Source organism: Camelina sativa, chromosome 7, assembly GCF_030686135.1.
Source record: "Camelina sativa cultivar CO46 ecotype springtype chromosome 7, ASM3068613v1".
Lineage (NCBI taxonomy): Eukaryota > Viridiplantae > Streptophyta > Magnoliopsida > Brassicales > Brassicaceae > Camelina > Camelina sativa.
Genome location: NC_141886.1, coordinates 10383452 through 10406342, shown reverse-complemented (window position 1 = coordinate 10406342; position 22891 = coordinate 10383452). Strand labels below are relative to the sequence as shown.

At 33.2% G+C, this 22891-nt stretch overlaps 3 protein-coding genes and 2 pseudogenes across 6 annotated transcripts; all 5 read right to left on the bottom strand.

The window, feature by feature from the left end:
• Position 1: 1 nt before the first annotated feature.
• LOC104700891 (shaggy-related protein kinase delta) lies at positions 2-5172 on the bottom strand. Of its 2 annotated transcripts, XM_010416495.3 has the most exons (13): positions 4882-5172; positions 3824-4058; positions 3617-3709; positions 3475-3534; positions 3127-3399; positions 2791-2865; positions 2201-2257; positions 1979-2119; positions 1830-1880; positions 1567-1662; positions 1078-1161; positions 861-963; positions 2-404 (listed from the first exon to the last, which is right to left on the bottom strand). In XM_010416495.3, the coding sequence occupies exons 2-13, from the start codon at positions 3962-3964 to the stop codon at positions 316-318; spliced, it is 1263 nt and encodes a 420-aa protein (XP_010414797.1). In that variant the 5' UTR covers positions 3965-4058; positions 4882-5172; the 3' UTR covers positions 2-315. The 2 variants fall into 2 exon arrangements, with proteins under 2 accessions (XP_010414797.1, XP_019083156.1); XM_019227611.2 differs by lacking the exon at positions 4882-5172 and having other exon boundaries at positions 3824-4818.
• Positions 5173-7133: 1961 nt separating this feature from the next.
• Positions 7134-8225, bottom strand: LOC147941143 (beta-glucosidase 29 pseudogene; annotated as a pseudogene).
• LOC104700890 (beta-glucosidase 29-like) lies at positions 8199-12082 on the bottom strand. Of its 2 annotated transcripts, XM_019227712.2 has the most exons (11): positions 11901-12082; positions 11223-11292; positions 11017-11072; positions 10859-10934; positions 10689-10766; positions 10481-10568; positions 10125-10380; positions 9857-9975; positions 9561-9778; positions 9411-9445; positions 8199-9306 (listed from the first exon to the last, which is right to left on the bottom strand). In XM_019227712.2, the coding sequence occupies exons 1-11, from the start codon at positions 12042-12044 to the stop codon at positions 9298-9300; spliced, it is 1149 nt and encodes a 382-aa protein (XP_019083257.1). In that variant the 5' UTR covers positions 12045-12082; the 3' UTR covers positions 8199-9297. The 2 variants fall into 2 exon arrangements, with proteins under 2 accessions (XP_019083257.1, XP_087312912.1); XM_087456786.1 differs by lacking the exon at positions 9411-9445 and having other exon boundaries at positions 11901-12066.
• Positions 12083-18024: 5942 nt separating this feature from the next.
• LOC104700889 (putative purine permease 23) lies at positions 18025-19582 on the bottom strand. The gene is made up of 2 exons (XM_010416494.3): positions 19418-19582; positions 18025-19325 (listed from the first exon to the last, which is right to left on the bottom strand). Exons 1-2 carry the CDS (start codon positions 19455-19457, stop codon positions 18187-18189), a joined length of 1179 nt encoding a protein of 392 aa, XP_010414796.1. The 5' UTR covers positions 19458-19582; the 3' UTR covers positions 18025-18186.
• A 550-nt stretch (positions 19583-20132) lies between these two features.
• On the bottom strand, positions 20133-21515 carry LOC104700887 (putative purine permease 18 pseudogene; annotated as a pseudogene). The gene has a single exon (XR_015560695.1). The product of XR_015560695.1 is annotated as a putative purine permease 18 pseudogene (transcript).
• Positions 21516-22891: the final 1376 nt, after the last annotated feature.

Below are 22891 nucleotides of genomic sequence, written 5' to 3'. Positions count from 1 at the left end.
GTAAACCAAACTGAAACAAAATTTTATTTCTGTCACAATGTTTTTGGAAAATTATGTTATGGCATAGTATTGCAAATGTAAGTATGTTCCTCTATATCAACATTATCTAGCAAAGTAGTGCTGTATTTTACGCATCCCCTGTTCGACACAACAAAAGGATGGGCAAGCACCTTAATACAACAAAGTCATTGCTTCTTTTTCCAGTGATTTATGTTTACAGAGAGAGCTCTACTGGTTTTCCCAAAGACTGAGATCTAGAGAGCTTAGAGGAAAGACGAGAACACCCGACAGGTCGTACAGAAAACCGGAAGAGACTTACGAGTCTAACGCCATGAAGTGGTTCTGTTTACGGGCATGTTCTGGGACAAGCCGGTCCAAAGTTTCAGGAGGGATACCAGAGAGTTCTGTAAGACACAAGCTTATCAATCAATTCATGCAACACACACACACACACACACACATATATATATCGGATTTCGAGCTGATGAAGGATCACAGATTCATATGAATAATGAGTGGTGGTTACTACAAGAGACGAGCAATTTGGATCTTAACGCCATGAAGAACACATTGGAAGACTTTTTTTCTATACAAGGCTCAAGAGAATCTTACATCGGTCCTTATATTCTAAATAACTAACTTCAGTTTACTAACTATGCTCATTGCTGAAAGAGCATATGATATTGTTGATTATGGTTTATAATTGTATGACTATTAGAAATCAGGAGTAGGGAGCTTCTACTTATAGGTGACTAAGCAGCCTACAAGCTAGTTGAGCTCGGGATCAACCCAATAATTTTCTTCCCCGAAAAAGAATTTTAACAACAACAAAAAAAAGAAGCAAAATAAGGGAACCTTACCTTGCGGTTTAAAATTGAAAAGTGGAGGAAGTGGCCGGCCGTTTGGCAGACGAGCGTTTGGGTCTCTTAGCTCATCAAAGAACGGGTGGATACAAGCTTCCACCTATCAGAACACCATAAGACATATTTATAAATGGGTTAGCTTCTGATTCTAATTCCAAGCAATATATGAAAGTGGAATATGTAACAAAATCAGAGAAAACTATGAATAGTGTACCGCTGTGCATCTCAAATTAGGAGAATACTGGAAGAACCTACAAAGAAGATCTACTGCTTCAGGTGGCAAACGTTTTTGGAAGACCTGAAAAGAACAAAAACATGATTCTTTTGTGCTGTAAAAACCAAGAAGATTACCAAAGCGAAATTTTAGCACAGGGCACAAAAAAAAAGATAGGAATAATATAGAGCAAGCTACAGAGTTATGTAATGTCAGCTGAATAAAACTTCTTCTAATTAGAAGATTAAACAAGGGAGAAAAGCCAAGATTATGAAGACTAATAATTGATTTCAAATTCTTTGTTTGCATAACGATCTTATACACAAAGATTCCATTGATTAAACAGAAGTACTTTATTTCATTCAAAAAGTACTACGTCTTAAGTCATGTCTCTCAGTAAGGTTGTCAAATTGCTCTCTGAGCCAGAGGAATGAAATATGAAATTATGAAGTTCCTAGAATCCAATTGATTAGGTGACTAGCGGCATACCTTGTGCCAAGGATGAGGTTTAATCTGAGGGAATTTAAATTCTGTGTAGTTTGGATTCATACATTTGATCTCCTCCCTTGTTGGTGTACCCAAAACCTGCATGAAAATTAAAATCTCATATAGAAAAAAATGTAAAAGAATTGTTGGTGTACCCAAAAGAATCATCAGCAGTGAGCATCTATTAATCAGTGCCAGCTCTGACAGATGTCATTTTCTTGTAAATAAAACTAAACACTAAAAGAATTGATTGCAAAGATACCTACCTTTATGATTTCGACAAGTTGATCTACTCCACTTTCGCCAGGAAACAGAGGCTGTATAACAAATCCACGAGAGCGGAAAGACTAAGAGAGCGAAGAAATATATTAAGAAGCACAAAATTATATAACTAATACAAAAATAGTAGTCCAACCTGTCCAAGAAGCAGTTCAGCCATCACACAACCTGTGGACCATATGTCTATTGCAGTTGTGTACTCAGTGGCTCCAAAAATGAGCTCGGGGGCACGGTAATATCTTGAACAAATGTAAGAAATATTGGGTTCTCCTTTCACCTGTGGAGCATGACACGTCATAATCCAAGCATGAACCAGGAAAAATAAACCACTAAGAGCTATACAGCTGATAAACTTTACCAACACTTTCGCACTCCCAAAGTCACAAATTTTTAGCTGATGTGTGTGTGGATTCACCTGCACATCAAAATAGGTGTAAAGCCAAGTATAAGTTTGTTGATATTAACATGCCACATTTTCTAAGAAAAATTTAATCAATTGCAGGTACGGCGAGTCTAGACATCTGCAACATTAATGAAATAAGTTCATTCTTTGTAAAATCACAAGAAAAGAGGATTCTAAATATTTGAACCAGCAAACTGACCAGCTAAAAACCAAAACTATTTCCTAAAGGTTAAATTTTAACATCCTGCTTGAACTAATAACATCTCCAGTGAAATTAACTACGGAACAGAAGCCCAGTACCACTGTGAGTAATGAAAATAAACATTAGCGAGATGCATACATAACCCCGTTGTTAAAACTCTCCAGGCATGTAAAAACGAAATATTATCACTTCAGTATCCAACCTACTATATAATGATCAACTTTGTAGAAATAACACTGTCTTATATCTATACTAGTGTCTTTAAAACTCTTATGTGTGGTGACAAAGACCTTACTATAAAAAGAAATCAAACAAAAGTAGCTTACAGAAAAGTGAAACTTACTAGCAGGTTTTGGGGCTTAATATCACGGTGACAAAGACCACAACAATTATGAAGGTAAGCAAGTCCACTGCAAATCTGTACCCATTAACATAAAATCCTCAAAGATCATTGGAGAATGTCCAAAAAATTCTCAGGTTCGATTCACACTTAAGTTAAAGAGTTCTACAAAATTTTGAGCATCACTTCCTTTGCATAGAGACAATCAATTATGTTCAACAGTTCCAACTTCTAACGAAAAGTTCAAAAGTTGTATCAAAGAAACTAAATATTTTGAATGGGTACTTATGAGGCTTACATAAAGAGAAGCAATAAATGTCAAAAACACGAAGTAATCACCTGATAAGTGTAGAGTTTGACATAAATCAATGGCATCAGCTGTTTCATTCTACTGTAGCTTCTGGCAGTACGATTGACAGTCTCGGGAACAAATTCAAGGACAAGATTCAGATAAACCTCTTCATTTTCTGTTCTTGAATAGAAGCTATGCTTTAAACAAACAACATTCGGATGGTCCAGCATCTGCATAATTTGTAATTCCCTGTTCTTGTACCGCTTGTCTTGTAAAACCTTTTTGATGGCAACAACCTCCCCAGTTTCTCTGCATTTAGCCTACCACAAGGATACATAAAACGTTTGAGAATCTTAAAGCAATAGCAAGACAACAAGAAAGAAAATCTAACTTACTTGGAAAACCATTCCAAAGGAACCAGTTCCGACTACGTGCTCTGCTACGTAACTAACTGTCTGTCAATCAAAATTAAACAGTTGTATAAAGATCAGTACGTCTCACTAATATTCTAAACACACTTTTTCTTGACCATCTAACCTGTCTTGATTGACCATTTCGTCCACGGAGTGTAGTTCTGATCACATGGCCAGGTTCTGCACCAACCCCATCAATGATATCTGGTTCACTGTCCTGTAACATAGCAAACTAGTTCATCAATAGATGGTTCGTCGATGAGAAAGGAAGATAAGCTACAACAGTTCAAGATAAAATAAAAAACACCTAAAAAGGAGATGCAAAACTTACTCTCTCCTCATCAGCATCTGTCTTGTCCCTTATCTTCATCTCAACCATATCTCTACCCAACCAATCAACTGAACTAGAAGTGTTCTTTACACTTTTGGCAGATCTCGAACTGCCTACTCCATTTCCCAGGTGAGATTCCATGGTCTTTGTTCTCAAGATAAGACGTACTAGTAGTATATGATAACACCATAAATCTTAGCAATATGATGTCCCATCATCCCATCAAAGCACCAGTCTTCTTATTTTAACGTCAAAAAAGGTGCAAGTAAATTATCAGAATATCTACCCACAGGATTCAGATCGTTGGAAAATGACAACATATAAAAACCAAAGTCTTCTCCAATACTTTCCAAGAGAGAAAACTAACAAAAACACAAAAATATCCCAACACTAAAAACACGCAAGAAGAATAAAACGAGAGAAGAGAAACAAAATATCTCCCAACTCACTTTCATAAAAGAAATAAAAAGTTAGCCAATCTCTACTATCTTACCACGTTCTGAGAATATATTATTATACAAATTAGACAATTTCACAGAACCAACAAGCACATTCTTAAATCTTGTACACCAGTATAAACATCCACAAGAGCTATATAATAACTCACTGCCCTGATATCTAACCACTGTGGGCAATGAAACTAACAAAGAGTGAAACAAAAACAAAGGAATCAAATCAACAAAATACCTAATCTTTTTTTTTTTTTTTATTATTCCAAGCTTACAATAATTTCATGGAGTTTAATTATGAAGACAAAGAAACATAAAAGTCAACAATTTCAGCTTTTTACAAAGCACCACTGAAACATAGCAATAGTGGGTGATCACCACTGATACTACTACAACACAAGACTAGAATTGAAAAAACCCAGATGAAAATTATGACAGAACAGATCTAGAATTCAATTAAAAACCCGACAAGGCTTGTCCTTTAACACTGTTGTTTTTACTACAAAGAACCCTAAATTCGTCTAAGATTAGTTACGACAAAACTACAATATTTAGAAGCGATTCGAGGCAGTGTCGTGAGGTTACGAACCGATTTACGATTGATATTACCTTTGAACGGAAAGTAAAAAAAAAAGAAGAACGCATTTGATTTGATGATTGATCAGTGTCTTGTTCGTCCGTCGTCGTCTTTTTACTTTCAGTTTACACAAAATTGAGATCGATTTGTTGATATGATGATGATCATTGATTGATCAGCTAATGGAGTAGAAGCTGATCAGTGGATTTTAGTTGTAGAGATAGATAGAGAGGTTTCTCTGTGGTTTATTTTGTAGATTTCTTACCGTTTTGAATCAAGAGAGGTTTCTAGAGAAAGGAATTAAACTTACAACATATCTTATTATCCAAAAGGTTGGTTTTTATTATAAATTATATATTTTACAGATGTAAATGAGTTTAACAAGTGTTAAAAAGTTTCAACTATTAACATTTTTGTTTTTGTCAAACCAACTATTAACATTTATATATGAAAAGTTCTAAATTTAAGAAGATGTACTTAGAAGTTATATGAGAAACAAATAAATATATTTCTTCCATTTTCAAATTAAAATTGTAGTAAAATTATGCAATCAATTACTATTTACAAAAATAAATATTGAAAATATAAAATAACTAAAAAAAGGAAAATGAAATCAAACTACTTTTGTTTGGTTGATTCAGTTGAAAATGAAAGGCTAACATATTGAAAGTTAATCTCATTAAAATAAAAAATTAAGAATTTCTAAGTTTTACATCTTAGAAAGTAATTTCTCTTAGAAAATAATCAATACAAAAAAGAAAGTAATTTCTCTTTTCTAGATAATATGTAGTAGATACCATAAAAACAGAACATAATTAAGAAAGTACCACATTTGGTATAGTAGTTGTCCCCAAGAGGTGAAATAATGACATTCTTAGCTGTAGGTAGGCTAACTTCATATAGGCGACATATATAGTAGGTAGGTATCACCATGTCTATGTTTTATTAGTAAACAAGATGTTTTATTGGTAAAAAACCATGTAACTAATGATTATTGTTTCGCATATCAACTAACTTACATCTGTTATTTTCATCATGTGTTTTGCCAAAACACATCTATATTACAATTCACTAATTGTTATTTTTCATAACAAACTTCTCCCAATGCAACATAATATTTCTTTCTACAATTCTATCAAATCTTAAGCAACGCAACTTGAAATATAATGATGAACGTATTTTCCTAAAATAACTTGTTTTACAATGAAAAAGATTGTAGTTGTTCCGTGGTTGCTGTCCTACCACTCGATTGTTAACTATCTTTCTCGACTTGGTATACACTTTAGCCTATTTATTAAAATCCCAGAGTGTTTACTAAAATTACATGATATTATATAAGATTACGACTCTTTTATTAAAATCTTATGTGGTTCACTAAAATTACATATTACTGTGTAAGATTATGACTCAATCATTGCCTACTCAGTTACATGTTATTGTATAAGATTACGATGCATTTAGTGAAATTCCATGTCGTTCAATAAAATTAGATGTTATTGTACGAGGGAAATGAAAGTCAAATAAGATAGAGAAATTGTTGGAAAGAAGATATTTGTTTTGTCGTAAAAACTACATTATCTTCATAGATATCTTGACATATTCCTATTACACATGATCAATTTATCAGACTTAATTACATGTAAAATATATGATTATCATGAACTACTCCACATACAATTTCATTACGTCCAGCCCTCCTCATAATACTCAGATCAAGTGATGATTTTTACAAGATGAATATTCTTACCTCTAACACCAGAGACCATAACGGACGGCTCTGTCTATAACATTTTTAAGACTTCCGATTAGTCTTGCATCATTAATATGCAGAAAAAGTGCATTCTTTGGGATTTCAATGCAAGACCTTGTGTAAAAGCCTTTAAACCCTTGACTTTTTTTGTAGCCAACTAAATTCACTACCTTGTGTAAGTGCATATTTCGTTTTTACATGCCTTTAAACCCTTGACTTTTTTTGTAGTTGTAGTCAACTAAATTTAATTGACTACAAAAATCAAACCCTGTCGTGTTATATTTTGCAATTATCTACAGAACTCTTAAATTTGTCTACTCAAGTGAGATAATATCTCTCTGTTTCAATTTTCAAAACCTTATACAGAAACATACAACAAAAAAAAGCGAAAGACCATACATATATAATATACACTACTAGTTTCACGTAATTAATTAGAGTCCATACTCACTAATACATATAGAATTCATATTTCCCTTATTGATAATATACATAGAACTGAAACACCACAACTAGAAAACCTAAAAGAGTTCTCTAGAGCCCCAAAGATTTTCGTGGCTTTAGCAAGAAACGCAACTGGTCATTAGGATTCAAAAGAGCACAAAAACCTTTCTCTTCTTCTTCTTTGTCTTCTTCAATTCTCGATCCATTTTTCATGAGATAGACAATAGAATTAACTGAACTCTTGAAACCCTCTAAACCAGTCTTATTACTATATTCTTCATCACCTAACACATTCCATACTTCTTCATTGTGTGTTTCTTCAGTTTTTACCACCGGTGGTCTACTCAGGAACTGTCTGAACCAATTAACGGAATTTTTAGGGTACCGTTTGCGATTTTGGTAGTCAACATAGTACAGACCAAATCTGGTTGAGTATCCAAACTCCCACTCGAAGTTGTCTAGTAAAGACCAGATGTAATATCCTCTGACGTCACACCCATCATCTCTGTTCCAAAACAGTTAAAAATTGAATTAATTTGGTGAAAATGATTATGGAGATCTTTGAAAAAGAATTTTTTTTTAATAAGTTAGTAGCACATGAAAAATGCGTACTGCAAAAATTTTGGATGAAATTTTATCGAATCTGTGCTTAAAATTATATTTTCTTGGTATTTTCGTATATGCTTATATATTAATAATTAGTGTTAAAAATAATATAAATAAAATTCCAATATAATACTAGTGAAAAGAATAAAGAACTTAATACGTTTAAAGACATAAATATTTTTAGTAGTCAGCTTAATATAACTTCTTGCCTTTAAAACATCATACTTTTAATATGTATATGTAACCTGTGGACTGGAGTTTACATTATAGCTTTGTGAAGTTGTTTAAGATGGTCCTTATGGTAGCTTATCCTAAATGTGTCATTGAGCATATCTTCCCGTGATTTTGAACCATCATCGTAGTCATTAACTCCTGCAAAGTAAGTTATTTAGCAAATAAAAAAACTAATCAAGAAAAAATACTTATTCAATTTCACTAAGAAAAAGGTAAAGCAATTATTCTATTTTTTTTGTTCTCACCGTTCTCTTTTATATAGATGATAGGGTTATTATATTTATCTTTGATGTAGTTAAGAAGTCTTCGTAAACCTTTTTTTTGCTTAACTGTAAATATCATTAGAATAGTAATGAACTGTTTGGCTGATACAAGATAGCCTATGGCTTTTGACTCCTTGGCAAAAAGAATAAAACAAGGAGAACAAACATTGGGAAAAATCACAGAAGTGATATTTAGACAAGCCAGAGCTCCATCAGACGACTGAACCGTTTGCGATGGCTCCTAGCATGGATGATATTCCTGATGTCTTTATTGAGCATCCGGAAGATAGTAGACGGTGGTATTGCTTGACTGTTGTGGTAGAAGTTGTTCCTTTGTCTCCAGATATTGTAAACGACTGCTTGAGCGACGATTTTGCGTAGAAGCGAGGGAGATCGGGCAGAAGAAGCTCTAATCCAGGATAGAAGTTCAGACCAAGAAAGGAGGGCACTTCTGAATGGATCAAGCTTTTGGAAGACCAATCTCCAAATTTCTCGAGAGTAGGCGCAAGATAGGAAGAGGTGATCACGGGCTTCATCAAAAGAGAAACAGAGGGTACATTCCGCTGATTGCAGGAGGCCCCATTTAAGTAGACGCTGCTTTGTAGGGAGCCTGTTGAGATGACACAGCCACATGTTGAACGCATGCTTCGGGATGGATCCACGAAACCAAACTATATCATGCCATTCTGTTTCCTCAGCTCTAGGCCTTAGGGATTCCCAAGTAAGATAGGAGGAGAAATCCTTACATTTAGAAGAGTCCACTACCCAGTTAAAGATATCGTCTTCCACTGATAAAACTGGAAGCTCAATGGTAGTTAGATACGCATGGAGTTCCAGAGCAACATCAGATCGTGGCGAAGGAAGGGACCAGCCAGATAAGTTATACGCATCCTTTACCTTTGCTGACAGAGGAATTCTCAGAAGTGAAGGTCCTGTAGGGCCAACGCTCTTGAGAAGCGGACCCAGGGGGGTCCATGAATCGAACCAGAAACTTGCTTTGGTTCCATTCCCCACTGTAACTCTGACGAATTGTTCCGCTAGGGGCCTAAGTCTGAGTATAGCTTTCCATGTCCAAGAGTCCGAAGGTCTTTCTTCCAGTTCCCAGAAACTCTTGGTTTTCGTAAACCTTCTGGGTACGAGTGTATTATGCCTCACTCTTCCTGATTGACCAAAAAAAAAAAAAAAACGTTCTTAAAATGTTTATGGATAGTTTTGTTAAGATATTTCAAAAAATGTGGGTTATAAATAATTAAACGTTACATACCCCTGGTCCGATTTGGTGGTTACTATGATTTGTTACTGCTCGCAATTAATGTATATATATAAAGAAAATTAGTTTAGTTTACTAGTTTCACCTTAATTAAATCATACAAGAAAAATAAATATTGGGGATTTTACAAGTTAGCATCCTTACCTCTCTTCTCATAATGATGATCAGTTCTGAATCGGGTCCGACCAGGATCAATGCGAGGAAGATGAGCGGTGAAGCGTGCGCTATAATAATTTACTCCGATGAAATCTGAAGAATTTATCAACATCTTTGATTCCTCTGGTGTGAAAGAAGGGAGTTTATGCCCAACATGCTTTTTCATTATTTCTGGATAATCTCCGTAAATCACCGAATGTAAATGCCTAACAGAAGTACATTTAGAATATATATATGACCCCAAAATATATAATTTTCTACGTTATTTCGAAAGTATAACTTACCAATCTACCTCTACGGCAAGGCCTCGTTCAACAGCTTCTTTGTCAGTAAAAGAAGTTGAGTCGGAAGGCTCAATCCACCAAGGCGATAGCACTATCCCAATCTTATCATCTTGTAAAGTCTGTCCCATGAGACAATTTATTTATTTCTTAGTAAACTATATCATCAAAATATTTATATAGTAATACGACCGTTATGTAATGTAGATTCAAATTCAATAATGAATGTGTATAAGTGTGTTATAAATGATAGAAAAGAATATATATATACCTTGTTACAATTTCGGAACTCTTGTACTGCTGCAGCATGGGAAAGAAGAAGGTGATGTGATACAATGTAAGGCTCAACAGCTGAGTCACCGGCTTGACACCGGCTATTCACCCATTTTGAGCACCTTCCAACCGCTTTGTTGCCTGTTTCATAGCCCGCAACACTTATGACATAAGGCTCGTTGATAGTTGTCCACATCTTAACTTTGTCTCCGAAATTTTCAAAACAAACTCTTGTGAAATTTCGAAAATCATCTCTGAATTATCAAATAAAAAGAAGTGTTAGTCATAATATTTTGTAAACAACTAAAATAGGTAAGTTAATATCTCTTTGAATATTTTGTTTAGTTAGCTTACATTATTTGAGGGCTTAAAAAACCACCATACTCGTCCTCAAGAGCTTGAGGATGGTCCCAATGATAGAGAGTCACTGAAGGTTGAATGCCTACATAATTTTGCCCACCAAACCGTATAACATATATAAAATCATCCATACCTACTCAGTAATTGATTTTGACTAGAGGGGTTTAGTTTTATTAATATATATTAACTGATTGAGACATACCATTAGCAATAAGTTCGTCTATAAGAGCCTTGTAGAATTGTATACCTTCTTTGTTTATTCCATCTTTTACCTTTCCACCTTTATATCAAAAGTATAACATTTGATAAATACTTGAATTTGGATAAATTCATTTTTGAGAAAAACAAGAATATAACTACTACTACACTTACTAGGTATTTGTCTGGCCCACGAAATCGAAAATCTAAAAGCGTCCATGTTTAACCCTTTCATCAGTTTGATGTCATCCTGATTTAATGATTTTTTGGTCATTTAAACAATTAGGTAAATAAAACTAAGGATCCACAGTAACATACATAATTTGTAATACCTTATAACGATGATAAAAATCGGCGGCCACATCTCCATTATGCATATTGGTTCTTTCTGCACTTTTAAATAACTCACTTATTATAAATCTGCTATTCACTATTATATATATATATATATATATATATATACTGTTACTCACTATTATTTATATATATATATATAATTAGTGAAGGTTACATAAATATTTTTTAAAATACAAAAGACCTGGAAATGTGTGGCTAAAGTAATCCCAAATAGTTGGCGATTTTCCACCTTCACTTGTAGCAGCTTCACTCTATATAATGGATAAATTGACTAGCTAAATTTAATATGCAGACAAAACTAGAAACAATTTTATAGGTTTTATTATAATTTTATAAGCTATATAAGGTGAAACCAACTTATTATCATTTGAAAGCCCTTATCAAAAATATAAAAAAATAAAAAAATAAAAAACTTATTATCACATATTAATTATTATATTTTTCTTCTTTAAAAAGAAACTTCACTTTTTTTTTTACCTTAAAAAAAGAGAAAAAAACTTCACTTATATCACTTTATTGGAGCCACCCTATAATCCACAATATCTAAGACTATGAAACTACATGAGTCAGCAGCTCCTTCTCCCAAACAAGAACAAAACTAATGTCCAAGATTTAATCTATGTTAGAAGAACCATTAAAACACTACTTGTACAAGGCTGATATGTTTTTTTTTTGTATATTCAGACATCGAAGGAATTAATATTTATATATGGCTTCAATGATCTCATATTATTCTTCAACTACTCACAACAAGAATATGAGAAGAACAAAACATTAAAACTTTGGAAATGGACCGATTACCGATTTCCTGTTACCAACTTTTTCGTTAATGCATATTATGGTTGTCATCTTATAATACCTGAAAGGCTGATATAGCAGTTCCAAAAATAAAATCATCAGGAAAACTACTTCTATCTAGTACTCGAGATTCTTGAGGAACACAAGTAATCTTCTGTGTAAGCCATGAGATTATCAAAAGAAGGATGAAAAATTGCACCTTCATCTTTTTTTTCTTTTTGGTTCTTGAATTCAAAGATGTTTGTATATTTTCTTTCAAAGTGATAAAGAGTTGAAATTTATAGACGTTACAAACAATGTGCTTCATTTTTTCTCCAGCCAAAAGACAACAAACAAAAAGACGACAACAACAAACAAACAAACAATGCACTTTTCTACTAATAGATATAGAACTAAGTCTCGTGACTTGACTTTGATCTATGTGGAAATGCATATATATCCTTGTGATCAAAAATATTTTTGCATGTAAAACTCTTTATAACGCTTACAACTCGCACGCTTATATTTGCACCTTCAAATCGTGGTCAATGATGTAAACGTGTATTACTATCCAATTTTTCTTTTGTTGAATATTTTCAGTTGTAAATTGTTCCACTGGATTTAGTTACTGAATTTTATTTGTCAAATATTTGATTTTATTTATTAAATTTACTTAGTTAACAAGCGATATAAATTGCTTCGTTGAGTTGTCCGTAGTAAATAGCGACATCAGACTTAGTAAGAAAAATATGTAAGAATTATAAACAATTTTTTCGAAGAAATTATTCCCACAAAAAAAAAACTGATTATAAAATGATTAAAATTTTATTATAAGATATCAGGAAAAATAGCAAAATATATAACTTAGTAATGTGTGCTATTGTCGTTGTTATCACCATCCTAGAATATGCATAGTATATGCTGCTAGACCAAAACAAAAATGTATATATTAGGAAATTCAAATAGTATTCCAACAGAACTGTAATAAACTTCAAATATAATTTAGATAAATTACATTGTAACATAAATAAATCGAAATCACACAATCAAAACATGTGTATCATATTATTCTATTTTTTATGTGAATTTCATTAAGTTTGCTAATATGGAGACAGAGGATCTATACTACAAGGACTAGGTACGGATCCGCACGTACGTTCGTGATTGATTTCAAAAACTATGTTTACTATAAGGTTTGTAATATATTATGTAAACATAGAGTTACATTTATAGATATAATTATTTACCGTTCAAACTTATATTAGTTTGGTTTCATCCAGTTTGTGAATTTTGAAATAATAAAGGTTTCAGCATAAAATTAAGATTCACAAAACAACATACCTGAATCTAATGTTTACCGAATTAGTAATTAATCAGAATTGTATAAAAATTGTAAATTATGAAACGGATAAAAACCATCAAAAATATTAAAATTTCTAGAAACGAATGACCTAAATTATTAAGCGGGTCAAATCCGTCCCGGTAGCCATACTCCATAAGGGGTATAATATTTTTTTTTATCTATAAAAACCTGTCCCTTGAAATCTTTAAGAAATAATATTAAAAATATATATAAGATTTTATATTTTTTAATATGTTAATTTTGAAATTAAGGAATCTTTAATATATGGTAGTCTTATATATCAGAAATTTTTATATGGAAAACTGAAAATTAGGATTTGCAAAAGCTTAAATATTTTATAGTTTAAAATAAATTTAAGATGCCGTCAAATTGTTTTTTAAAGATTTTCCAATATCTATTATTCAAAATTAATTTCAATTTTTTTTGGTCAAAAAATTTAAACAATAAAAAATAATATTATTTATATTTTTGAAAATATGATTTAAATATATAATTTTTATATCCCATGTTATAATTTTTTATTATATTATAATACATAGGTTTTGAAAATAATTTCAAAAATATGTAGGGGATAATATTTATTAATATTTGAATAATATTTACCAATTTTAGAATTTATAGGAGCAAAATATTGTGTATATAAATAAATTGAATAGCAATTGCAGGTTTATGTAATATTATTGAATATTAAGACAAGTAATAAATTGGTCAAAGAGATCTATGACGACGACACATCAACTTTTCTTCAAGAATGCTTCTCTTTTAATATATAGGGGATATGAAAAGGAACAAAAAACTAATCAACGGATTATATGTCTATGCTAATGGTGATGGTAACTACGGTATTCCTATATTTTGTTCATGTAGTGCAAGCATCATCGAAGAGATTTCTCCAAACGAAGTGGACAAAGGAAGGAAATACTTCAAATGCATTGTGTTTGAGGTGATTTTTGTTTAATGACATTGATTCTTTTATTGTCGTCATGAATTCTAGTGTATTTATCTTTATGTGCAGGACAATGGTTTCCATGTTCGTAAAAACGGGGATGATGTTGTGAAAGAAGAGGTGAGTAAATTAAGGAAGGATGTTGATGAGCAGTCTGTGAAGCTCTGAGGGTTCAGACTCCTTGAATATCAGATGGAGCAAATGCGTATGCAGATTGCAAACCTAAAAGAGTTTGTGATGAGTGTTGCGGATGCCAATGTAGAAGAGATTGCAAAACTGAAGGAATTAGTGTTGCGTAGGCCTTGATTCTCATAATTCTATCTTGTCTGTACTACTTATCTATGTGTTGTAAGACTTCTCTATCTTCCTTTATTTATGTGTTGTAAGACTTCCCTTAAGAATTATCTATGTTTTATCATGTTTTACCAACCAATTTTTACCAAGTTTTACCAAGTAAAACAACATAGTTTTCTGAAGTTTTACCAAATTACTCAAAATACGAGAATAATTTCAGATATTAATACCAAGTTTTACCAAGTATTTCAAATAAAATCAATACAACATTGTTTTACCAAGTTTTACCAAGTTACTCAAAGACGAAAATAATTTCAGATATTAATACCAAGTTGCTGCAACACGAAAACGAGACAACATCCAAGGATTACAAAAACCATACAAAACACGAAAATATAGTCTTCACCCTTGAATTCTCGTTGACCTTGTCATATGCTTCGGTGGTGGGTATGAAGGACCAACCGTATCTTTTGGTGCAGGGTCTGAATTGTCTCCAGGGTCTAAAGGACTAGCCGTATCTTCACGCGTCTGCAATCAATAATTTATTGTTAACAAATATTACCAACTTACTGTTATACTATACTATTACCAAAAAAAACCAAATCTTACCTTTGATTTCTCTTCCATGTTGCAACTTTTTCTCCCAATGTTGTGACTTTTTCTTCCCACCCTTCAAGCCTATCCACAATATATTTCATCTTCTCTCCCATCTCATTTTTAAAGGTGTTTACGAGATCCACCAAATCAGCTACACTAGGGTTCACGGGTCCTTCAATCAAGGCTATTTCCTCGTTCATGTTCTCAGGTTTTCCTCCTACTCCTCCTACTCCTCCTCTTACTACACCTCCTTCTCCTCGGGAATGAACATCTTCATTGGACATGTCTTAAAACCTGATATGATATCCTTTATGCATACGTTTCATCCAACTGTTAACAACAACATCATGTGCATCATCGACGTCATCTTCTTCAGTGATTCAAGCCAGAAGAGACTTCTCATTATCATCTTCCGGTCCTAGGATACTATCTATTTCCTGTAAACATATAAAGATTAAAAACCTATTACCCGAAACTCATTCATATGCAAAGGATAAATAGGATAATAAGAATAACTATAAACACTAACTTCAAGTTCATCATTTATTTTCTCAAGAGGAAACTCTCTTAGTTCGCTTTTCTTAAATTTTCTCCTGCACATCCTAGGAGATTTAACGGCTGCGCCTAGATTATCTTCTATGAATTTATTCCTCAAATGTTGAATCGCCTCAAATGCTAAAAGCTACACAACAAACATATAGTTAGACTTAGCTTCAATTATAAGAACATTTAACTACATCCAAAATCTCATTTACATTTTACTTACCTCCATAGGAATACAGAAACCTAGAACCGGCCATAATACACCTTCAGTGATGGTCCCATAAAAATGATCCATCGTGTGAGCTATTGATCCGAGCATGTAATCAAACGAATATCTCCCCCAAGGAAACGTCTTACAAAAATTAAGATCATTAACCACGTTTTGAAAAAAACCATTGATTTCTAGTGCTTCTTTTCCTATCTTCATCGGTGCTTTAATAATGCTGGCTAAAAAGTATAGGACAGCCATCTTCAACCTATCTCGAGACCGTTCCATAGGTACCATGTCCTTGAGCTTTTCTCTCACTTCTTCACGAGTAACCTTCAATGAATCAAAATGACTATTCACGAAGTTCTTACTTCCAGCTTTGTTATAGTCAATTGGATAGTTGCGGCAGTTGAATCCTGATATCAAGGTGTGTTCCTTGATACTATAACAGACGGGAACGCCATTTACAATGAACCAAACTTCCCTTTTCTTTTCAATGCATGTCGTTCAGAGACGGAGAATCCACATGCCCATAACCTTGTGATTTCCGTCCCTTGGTAAGTGCCAAATGTGTTTGAACTGTGAATGGTTCGCAAACTAATTCCTCTCAAACGTAGTGAGCGGATGCTTCAATTTATCAAAGGTTGTCAAAACTTCCTTTATATAACACCTCTTAGATAACTTAATCTTCTTGTTATATTCCACCGCTAAGAAGTACATTTTTATAGGTTTTAGTGTCATCGGTTCATTATCACCGAAATCCTGCAACAAACAGTTGTATCAAGTATTACCAAGTTATACCAAACTAACAGTTCTACCAAGTAATTGCTTCCATCGACGAGAATTTAGATTTTTCGTTCTTGCGATTTTCTTCTTCGACTCGAAGTTTCAGAATTAACTGCTCAAGACTCATATCTTCATGAATATGCTTCAGGTGGGTCTTCAAATCTTTCCAAGTTGGAGGCAATTTTTCAATAATGGATGCAACCAGGAAAGTTTCATTCAACCTCATACCCTCATCCTTCAATTCATGAGCAGTTACTTGAATTTCTTCAACTTGTTTCACCATTGGGAGGGTGTCACTCATCTTAAAATTCAGAAACTTTCCAACGATAAATTTCTTTGCACTTGCAACTTCAGACTTGTACTTCTTCTCCAATGGTTCCCACAACTGTTTTGGTCTTTGGAAAATGTGATAAACATCGTAGAGAGAATCATCCAAGGCATTAAGAATATAATTCTTGCACAAAAAATTGTTTTGTGTCCATGCCTCTGATGCCTTGATGATTTCATCTGAAATATCACCTTCAACCGGTAGTTCCGATGCTTCTGAAGTCACATATTGTGCCAGATTCAATGTTGTTAGATAAAACAACATCTTTTGCTGCCATCTCTTGAAATCTACTCCTCGGAATACAAAAGACTTCTCAATGTGATTCTTCACAACTGCAGCAGATTGATCCATCTATCAATTCCAAAATAACAAAGAGGAAATTCTGTGTTAGATTGTTGTTCCCAGAATATAGAAGCAGATCGAACACACATATCAAAGAGATACTCGCTTCAATCAAAGTTAGAACAAACAGTAGAATAATAGAGGCTTGCTTTGAGCAATCTCTTAAGACAGAATTTCGTCCCTACTATGGTGTAAGTAGTTAAGTGGACGTCTATCTTGAGGATACAACTATCGATCTCCGGATTACACATCTTCAGAACTCCTAGCAAACTATACTTTGTTTTTCCTTTCAGAAATTTATGGAAAGAAGAATAAGAGACGAAACTGTTATGTCTCGTTTATGTCAAGTGATATGTTTATATATTACACCAAACGTTGTTTCTACAACCGACGTATATGTGTCCTTTCCGACGTATACGAAGAATGAAGGTACGTGTATATTCATTGATGGACACAAGTTCTCTTCTTAGTTTAATTTAATTAATTCTAAGTAATTAAATAAAACTCTAACAGAGAGAACCTGATGATCATTGTAAGGTAGATTAGAGTATGGTTAGGACATTTTAATTAATTAGTAGTTTTGGTGGTTAGTGTATGAAGTTGGTTTTCATATTTTCCTATTTATTTTAAAGTGATTTTTTATGCATTAGGGTTATGATTAAGTTGTATGAAAACATATATAAGGTCTATTATGAATAGTGAAAAACCAAGCCCCAAGAATTAACCTTAATCTCTAAGATAGAATTAGGGTTAAGAGAAAGCTAAGCTTTCAATCGTTTCTTAATCCTCAAGCAATAAGTTGGCTCATAACAGAATCCTCATTAACAACATTTTTTAAAATTTAAAGTATAAAATATATATAAAAAAACAAAAAAAATATTATACAGATATTAGAGGCATACATCATTCAGAAGAAAAAGACTAGTTTCCAAAATACAGACATAAATATGCCATGAGAGGACTAAACTTCAACATTGTTCTCACTTTGGTTTAGTTCCACTATCTTCTCCTTGTTTCTGTAGTGCAAAGTGTGGAAGTAAAAGCCTAAAGCCAAAACTGTTCCTATTAAAGTACCAATTCTAGGCCAACTAAACTCATCATCCATAAAATCAAATGTTAAACCAACAACCAACGCCATAAATGGTGAAGCACACATATGAACAATATTACCGAAAACACCCGAAACATAAAGCACCAGACCTATCAGCCCGACTGCCCAAACCTGCCACGACAAAGCCAATCCAACTAAACTCAGAACGTAATATGTTTCCCCTTTCTTAAACCTCTTGCTATCTCCTTTCAATTCCTTATACTCACCGCTTACAAACAAACCCACAAGACATACAAGGGAGGCGACAAAAGAGATACATATTTGCATCTCGAAGACCATTCTAAACACTCTCTTGTTACCATACCTTTTTGCCTTCACCAACAGTTTCTCGAAACCGAGTTGAGCCAAACAGAGAGTTAATGCAAAAGCAACCGAAGCAGAGAAAGTTAACCAAGCTTGGATGCTGTAGAAATATTCGTTTTCAACCGGCTCTCCTGCAAATTGAGGACTACCAAAAGCATAGCTCACAAGAGTGAGAAGTATCGATATGACGATCCATCTGGTAAACTTGAAACGGTTAATGATAGCTGTGAAAATCAAGGTACAGATCAATTGGGACGCGGAGATCAGCAAGAAGAAGCCATAGCCTGCGTATAGCTTCCCGAGTGCGTACAATTTGCTGTGAGCAGCAACAAGAACACCAAGGGAGAAGTAAAGCAAGATGAGACGAAAGGAGAGGAAACGAGTACTGTCGGTGTCACGGTTAGGTTTTGGTGAAGGGAAAATGAAGAAGAGAGGGATGAGGACTGGAAACGCAGCGTTTTGGACCAGAGCTTGCATCCATGTTCCATTGTACTGTAGATGTTTGTTATCATCTTCTCCACGACGGTCTTGAACATAGAAGAAGTTCAAGAGAAGAATAACGAGACAATCCCCTAGCAAAACTAAGAACAGACATAACGCAACTGCGAACCACCATTTCTTTTGCTTTAGTTGCAAAGATCGTCTAGGACTCAAGATTTGGTCTGGTTCTGGATTCTGAACATGTTCTGGTTTTGGTTAAAGAAAATTAGGAACTATCAGTTTAATTATTTATTTCAAGAACAAAAGCATTTAACCGAAGTTAAGATAGTGAAGTTACCATGAGTTGTTGTCTGTTTGGAAGCTTCGGTCATCTCCATGATTTTTCTATGCTCTCTTCGAAGATTTAAAAATTATTATGTAAATTTCATTCTCTGTGGATATTATCTAATATTTTTCCATATCTTGAGAATGGTTGACGAGAGATGCGCGTTAAACAATTAATGATGAGCTAGCTAGAAAACGACTCATTATGGTCTCGGACCACTCGTTTGTGTCGACAACTCGACATAGTTATAAACTTATAAAATAATTATGGAATGGAATCTACCCAACATACATCAAATATGTTGTATGAATTTATTGAACTAATATTAACTATGAAAATAGATATATATTCTAACAATTTGTACAAAAATTAAAGATTAAAAATGTAAGAAGAATAAAACAAAAAATTAGAATTTTAAAAAAAAAAATCAACGACCGTATTATTCAACTAAAAAAACACATAACCCACACATCTCGTGAGCACCTAACTCTAAATATTTTGTAATTTAGTGGCTATATATATGTATCACCTCTCCCTTTCATTTGTAATCAAGTTAGAAAATTGTTCCAAGTCATATTTCTTAAAGTCACATAAACACTCTCTCTATCATTTTCTTCCAATACATTAGTTAATAGCCACAAAGTTTATTCTTTTAATTACGACCAACTAATATCAATGTCTTCGTTTTTTCCAACTATAATGACAAACCCTCATTAACTGAGTATAGTAAAGAACAAAAAAAAATCAAACTAAATAGAACAATTAACAAACATATTACACAAATTTCAGATCGATACAACATGTTTTGTATTCACGAGAACAAGAATATATTTTGAAAGACAAACATACATTTGACATGAGAGACTAAACTTCAATATTGTTCTCTCTTTGGTAAAGTTCCACCATCTTCTTCTTGTTTCTCTTGTGCAGAGTGTAGAAGTAAGATCCTAAAGCCACAACTGTTGCTATCAGAGTACCAATTCTAGGCCAACTGAAGTCATCATCCATGAAATCAAATGCCAACACAACAAACAAAGCCACTAGTGGTGAAGTACACATATGAACGACATCACCAAACACACCCGAAACATAGAGCACCAAACCTACCAGTCCGACCGACCAAACCTGCCACGAGAAAGCCAACCCGATCAAACTCAAAGCGTAATACGTTTCTCCTTTCTTAAACCTCTCGCTATCGCCTTTCAGTTCTTTAAACTCGCCACTCGCAAACAAACCCACGAGACAAACAACCGAGGCGACAAAAGAGACGCATATTTGCATCTCCAAGACCATTCTAAACACTTTCTTGTTACCATATCTCTTTGTCTTCACCAATAGCTTCTCAAACCCGAGTTGGATCAAACAGAGCGATAACGCGAAAGCAACAGAACCAGAAAAAGTTAACCAAGCTTGGATGTTGTAGAATTCTTCGTTTTCATCAGGCTCTCCTCCAAATTCAGGACTACCGAAAACATAAATCAAAATGGTGATGATTATCGATAAGATAATCCACCTGGTAAACTTGAAACGGTTAATAAAGGCTGTGAAAATCGTGGTAAAGATCAACTGAGTCGCGGAAATCAGAGTGAAGATGCCATAGTTTGCGTATAACTTCCCGAGTGCAAACAATTTGCTGTGAGCAGCAACAAGAATACCAAGAACAACGTAAAGGACGATGAGACGAAATGAGAGGAAACGAGTATTGTTGGTTTCTTGGTTAGATTTTCGTGAAGGGAAAATGAAAAAGAGAGGGATAAGGATTGGAAACGCAGCGTTTTGGACAAGAGCTTGCAACCATGTTCCTTTGTATTGTCGATCTTGGTCACTCTCTTCTCGGTTGTCTTGAACGTAGAAGAAGTTCAAGAGAAGCATGACGAGAGAATCTCCGAGCACGACTAAGAAAAAACATAATAAAACAGAGATCCACCATTTCTTTTGATTTAGCTGCAACGATTTTCTTGGACTCAAGATGTGGTCTGGTTCTGGATTTGCTGATTCTTCTGTTGTTGTCTGTTTGGAAGGTTCGGTCATCTTCTCCTTGAGTTTTTCTTCTGGTCTCAATCTCTGAAGACAAGAAAATATGTAAATTTTCATTCGCTGGATTGTAATATATATATATATATATATATATATATATATATATATATATATAATAGCTTTCTAACTTTGATAATGATTGAGAAGAGTTGTGCGCGTTAAACAAACAATGACTAGTTCCATCTTGGTGGCGATATATAAAAATATCTCTAAACTTGCACGTAATCATGTGATCCCTTGACACAGATCAGATTTGGTACTTTGAAAATGACTTCTCTCAGGACATAATCACAATTTGTACCTTTTACCACGCTATTACTGGAAAGCTATTATATTATTATGATTATTTTAATTTTAGTTTTTGACGAGTGAATACGATTCGATTTTGATAGTAGAACATCGAACTTAGTATTAAAATAGTTTTGGTTTCTTATAACGTATATTTACATAATCGCAAATCATGCATGAAGCTAGTAATTTTATTGAAATGTGTAGCGTTACGTGTATACAATAAACTCAATGCAAAGCACTTTGAATGTTGACATCGTCCTAACAAAATTTTCTACAAAAGTGGATTAATTAAGTAACTTAGTTGTAGCTTTTAACTAATTAATTAGAATTAACTAAACCTTACTTAACAATAATTGATGATGTGACACTAATTAGAAATTGAGTTTTTTAAAGATGTCATTTCGCAATAGCAAGAAAAAAAAACACAAAATTAATTATCTCTCCGTCAATAAAACATAGAAATTTAGAGTTTATCATATAAAACATTATCTCAAAAATCATTCTTAATTTATTTTCAATTTTTTTTTAAAAACTATTTTTTTAGCTCAAACACCGGTTTGGAGAGAACTATCATTTACACTAAATATTTGAAAAAACTTATTTAATTCAATCATTTCTAAAATCTCACATATGATAAAATTTTGAACCTTATAGTAAGAAACACTTTTTATGCATAATTATTAAAGAGAAATACTCTAAAATAGTACTAAAAAAAGTTTTATGGACAATTATAGCACATACTCTATAAATTTCCAAAAATAACATTTTTTAACATATTATAATATTTAAAATTAATTTTTAGGTTTTTTTAAAAAAGTTTGGAATCTTAATTTTACATTTAGGATAGTTTTAAGAGAGTAGGGTTTAATAATTTGAATTTATGTTTTAATTTTGAAACAATACTTTTGAAATATAGTGCTATTTTTGAAACTTTAGACATGCTGTGTTAAGTTTGGAAGACAAACTTAAATTAATGTTATTTTTGTAATCTATACTAATAAAAAGTAGGAGCTATAAGCTCCTAAGGCCGTCCACATAGGATTTTAAACAACCAATAGAAATTTGACATATCACTTATTAAAATTTTATACAATTTCCAGATTTTCTATATTAAGAATTATTTTAAACAACCTATCATGATTTGACATGTCATTCATT

Excerpts from the sequence above, each read along its gene's own strand:
- LOC104700889 (XM_010416494.3), bottom strand. The coding sequence starts at position 19,457 with ATGGAGATGACCGAAGCTTCCAAACAGACAACAACTCATG. Across the intron at positions 19,326-19,417 it reads CAAACAGACAACAACTCATG|AACATGTTCAGAATCCAGAA; the intron begins GTAACTTCACTA and ends AACCAAAACCAG.
- LOC104700891 (XM_010416495.3), bottom strand. The coding sequence starts at position 3,964 with ATGGAATCTCACCTGGGAAATGGAGTAGGCAGTTCGAGATCTGCCAAA. Across the intron at positions 3,400-3,474 it reads CCTTTGGAATGGTTTTCCAA|GCTAAATGCAGAGAAACTGG; the intron begins GTAAGTTAGATT and ends TCCTTGTGGTAG. Across the intron at positions 1,162-1,566 it reads AACCTCATCCTTGGCACAAG|GTCTTCCAAAAACGTTTGCC; the intron begins GTATGCCGCTAG and ends TGTTCTTTTCAG.
- LOC104700890 (XM_087456786.1), bottom strand. The coding sequence starts at position 12,044 with ATGAAGGTGCAATTTTTCATCCTTCTTTTGATAATCTCATGGCTTACA. Across the intron at positions 11,293-11,900 it reads CTGCTATATCAGCCTTTCAG|AGTGAAGCTGCTACAAGTGA; the intron begins GTATTATAAGAT and ends TCCATTATATAG. Across the intron at positions 9,307-9,560 it reads TCATCATTATGAGAAGAGAG|GAAGAGTGAGGCATAATACA; the intron begins GTAAGGATGCTA and ends TTGGTCAATCAG.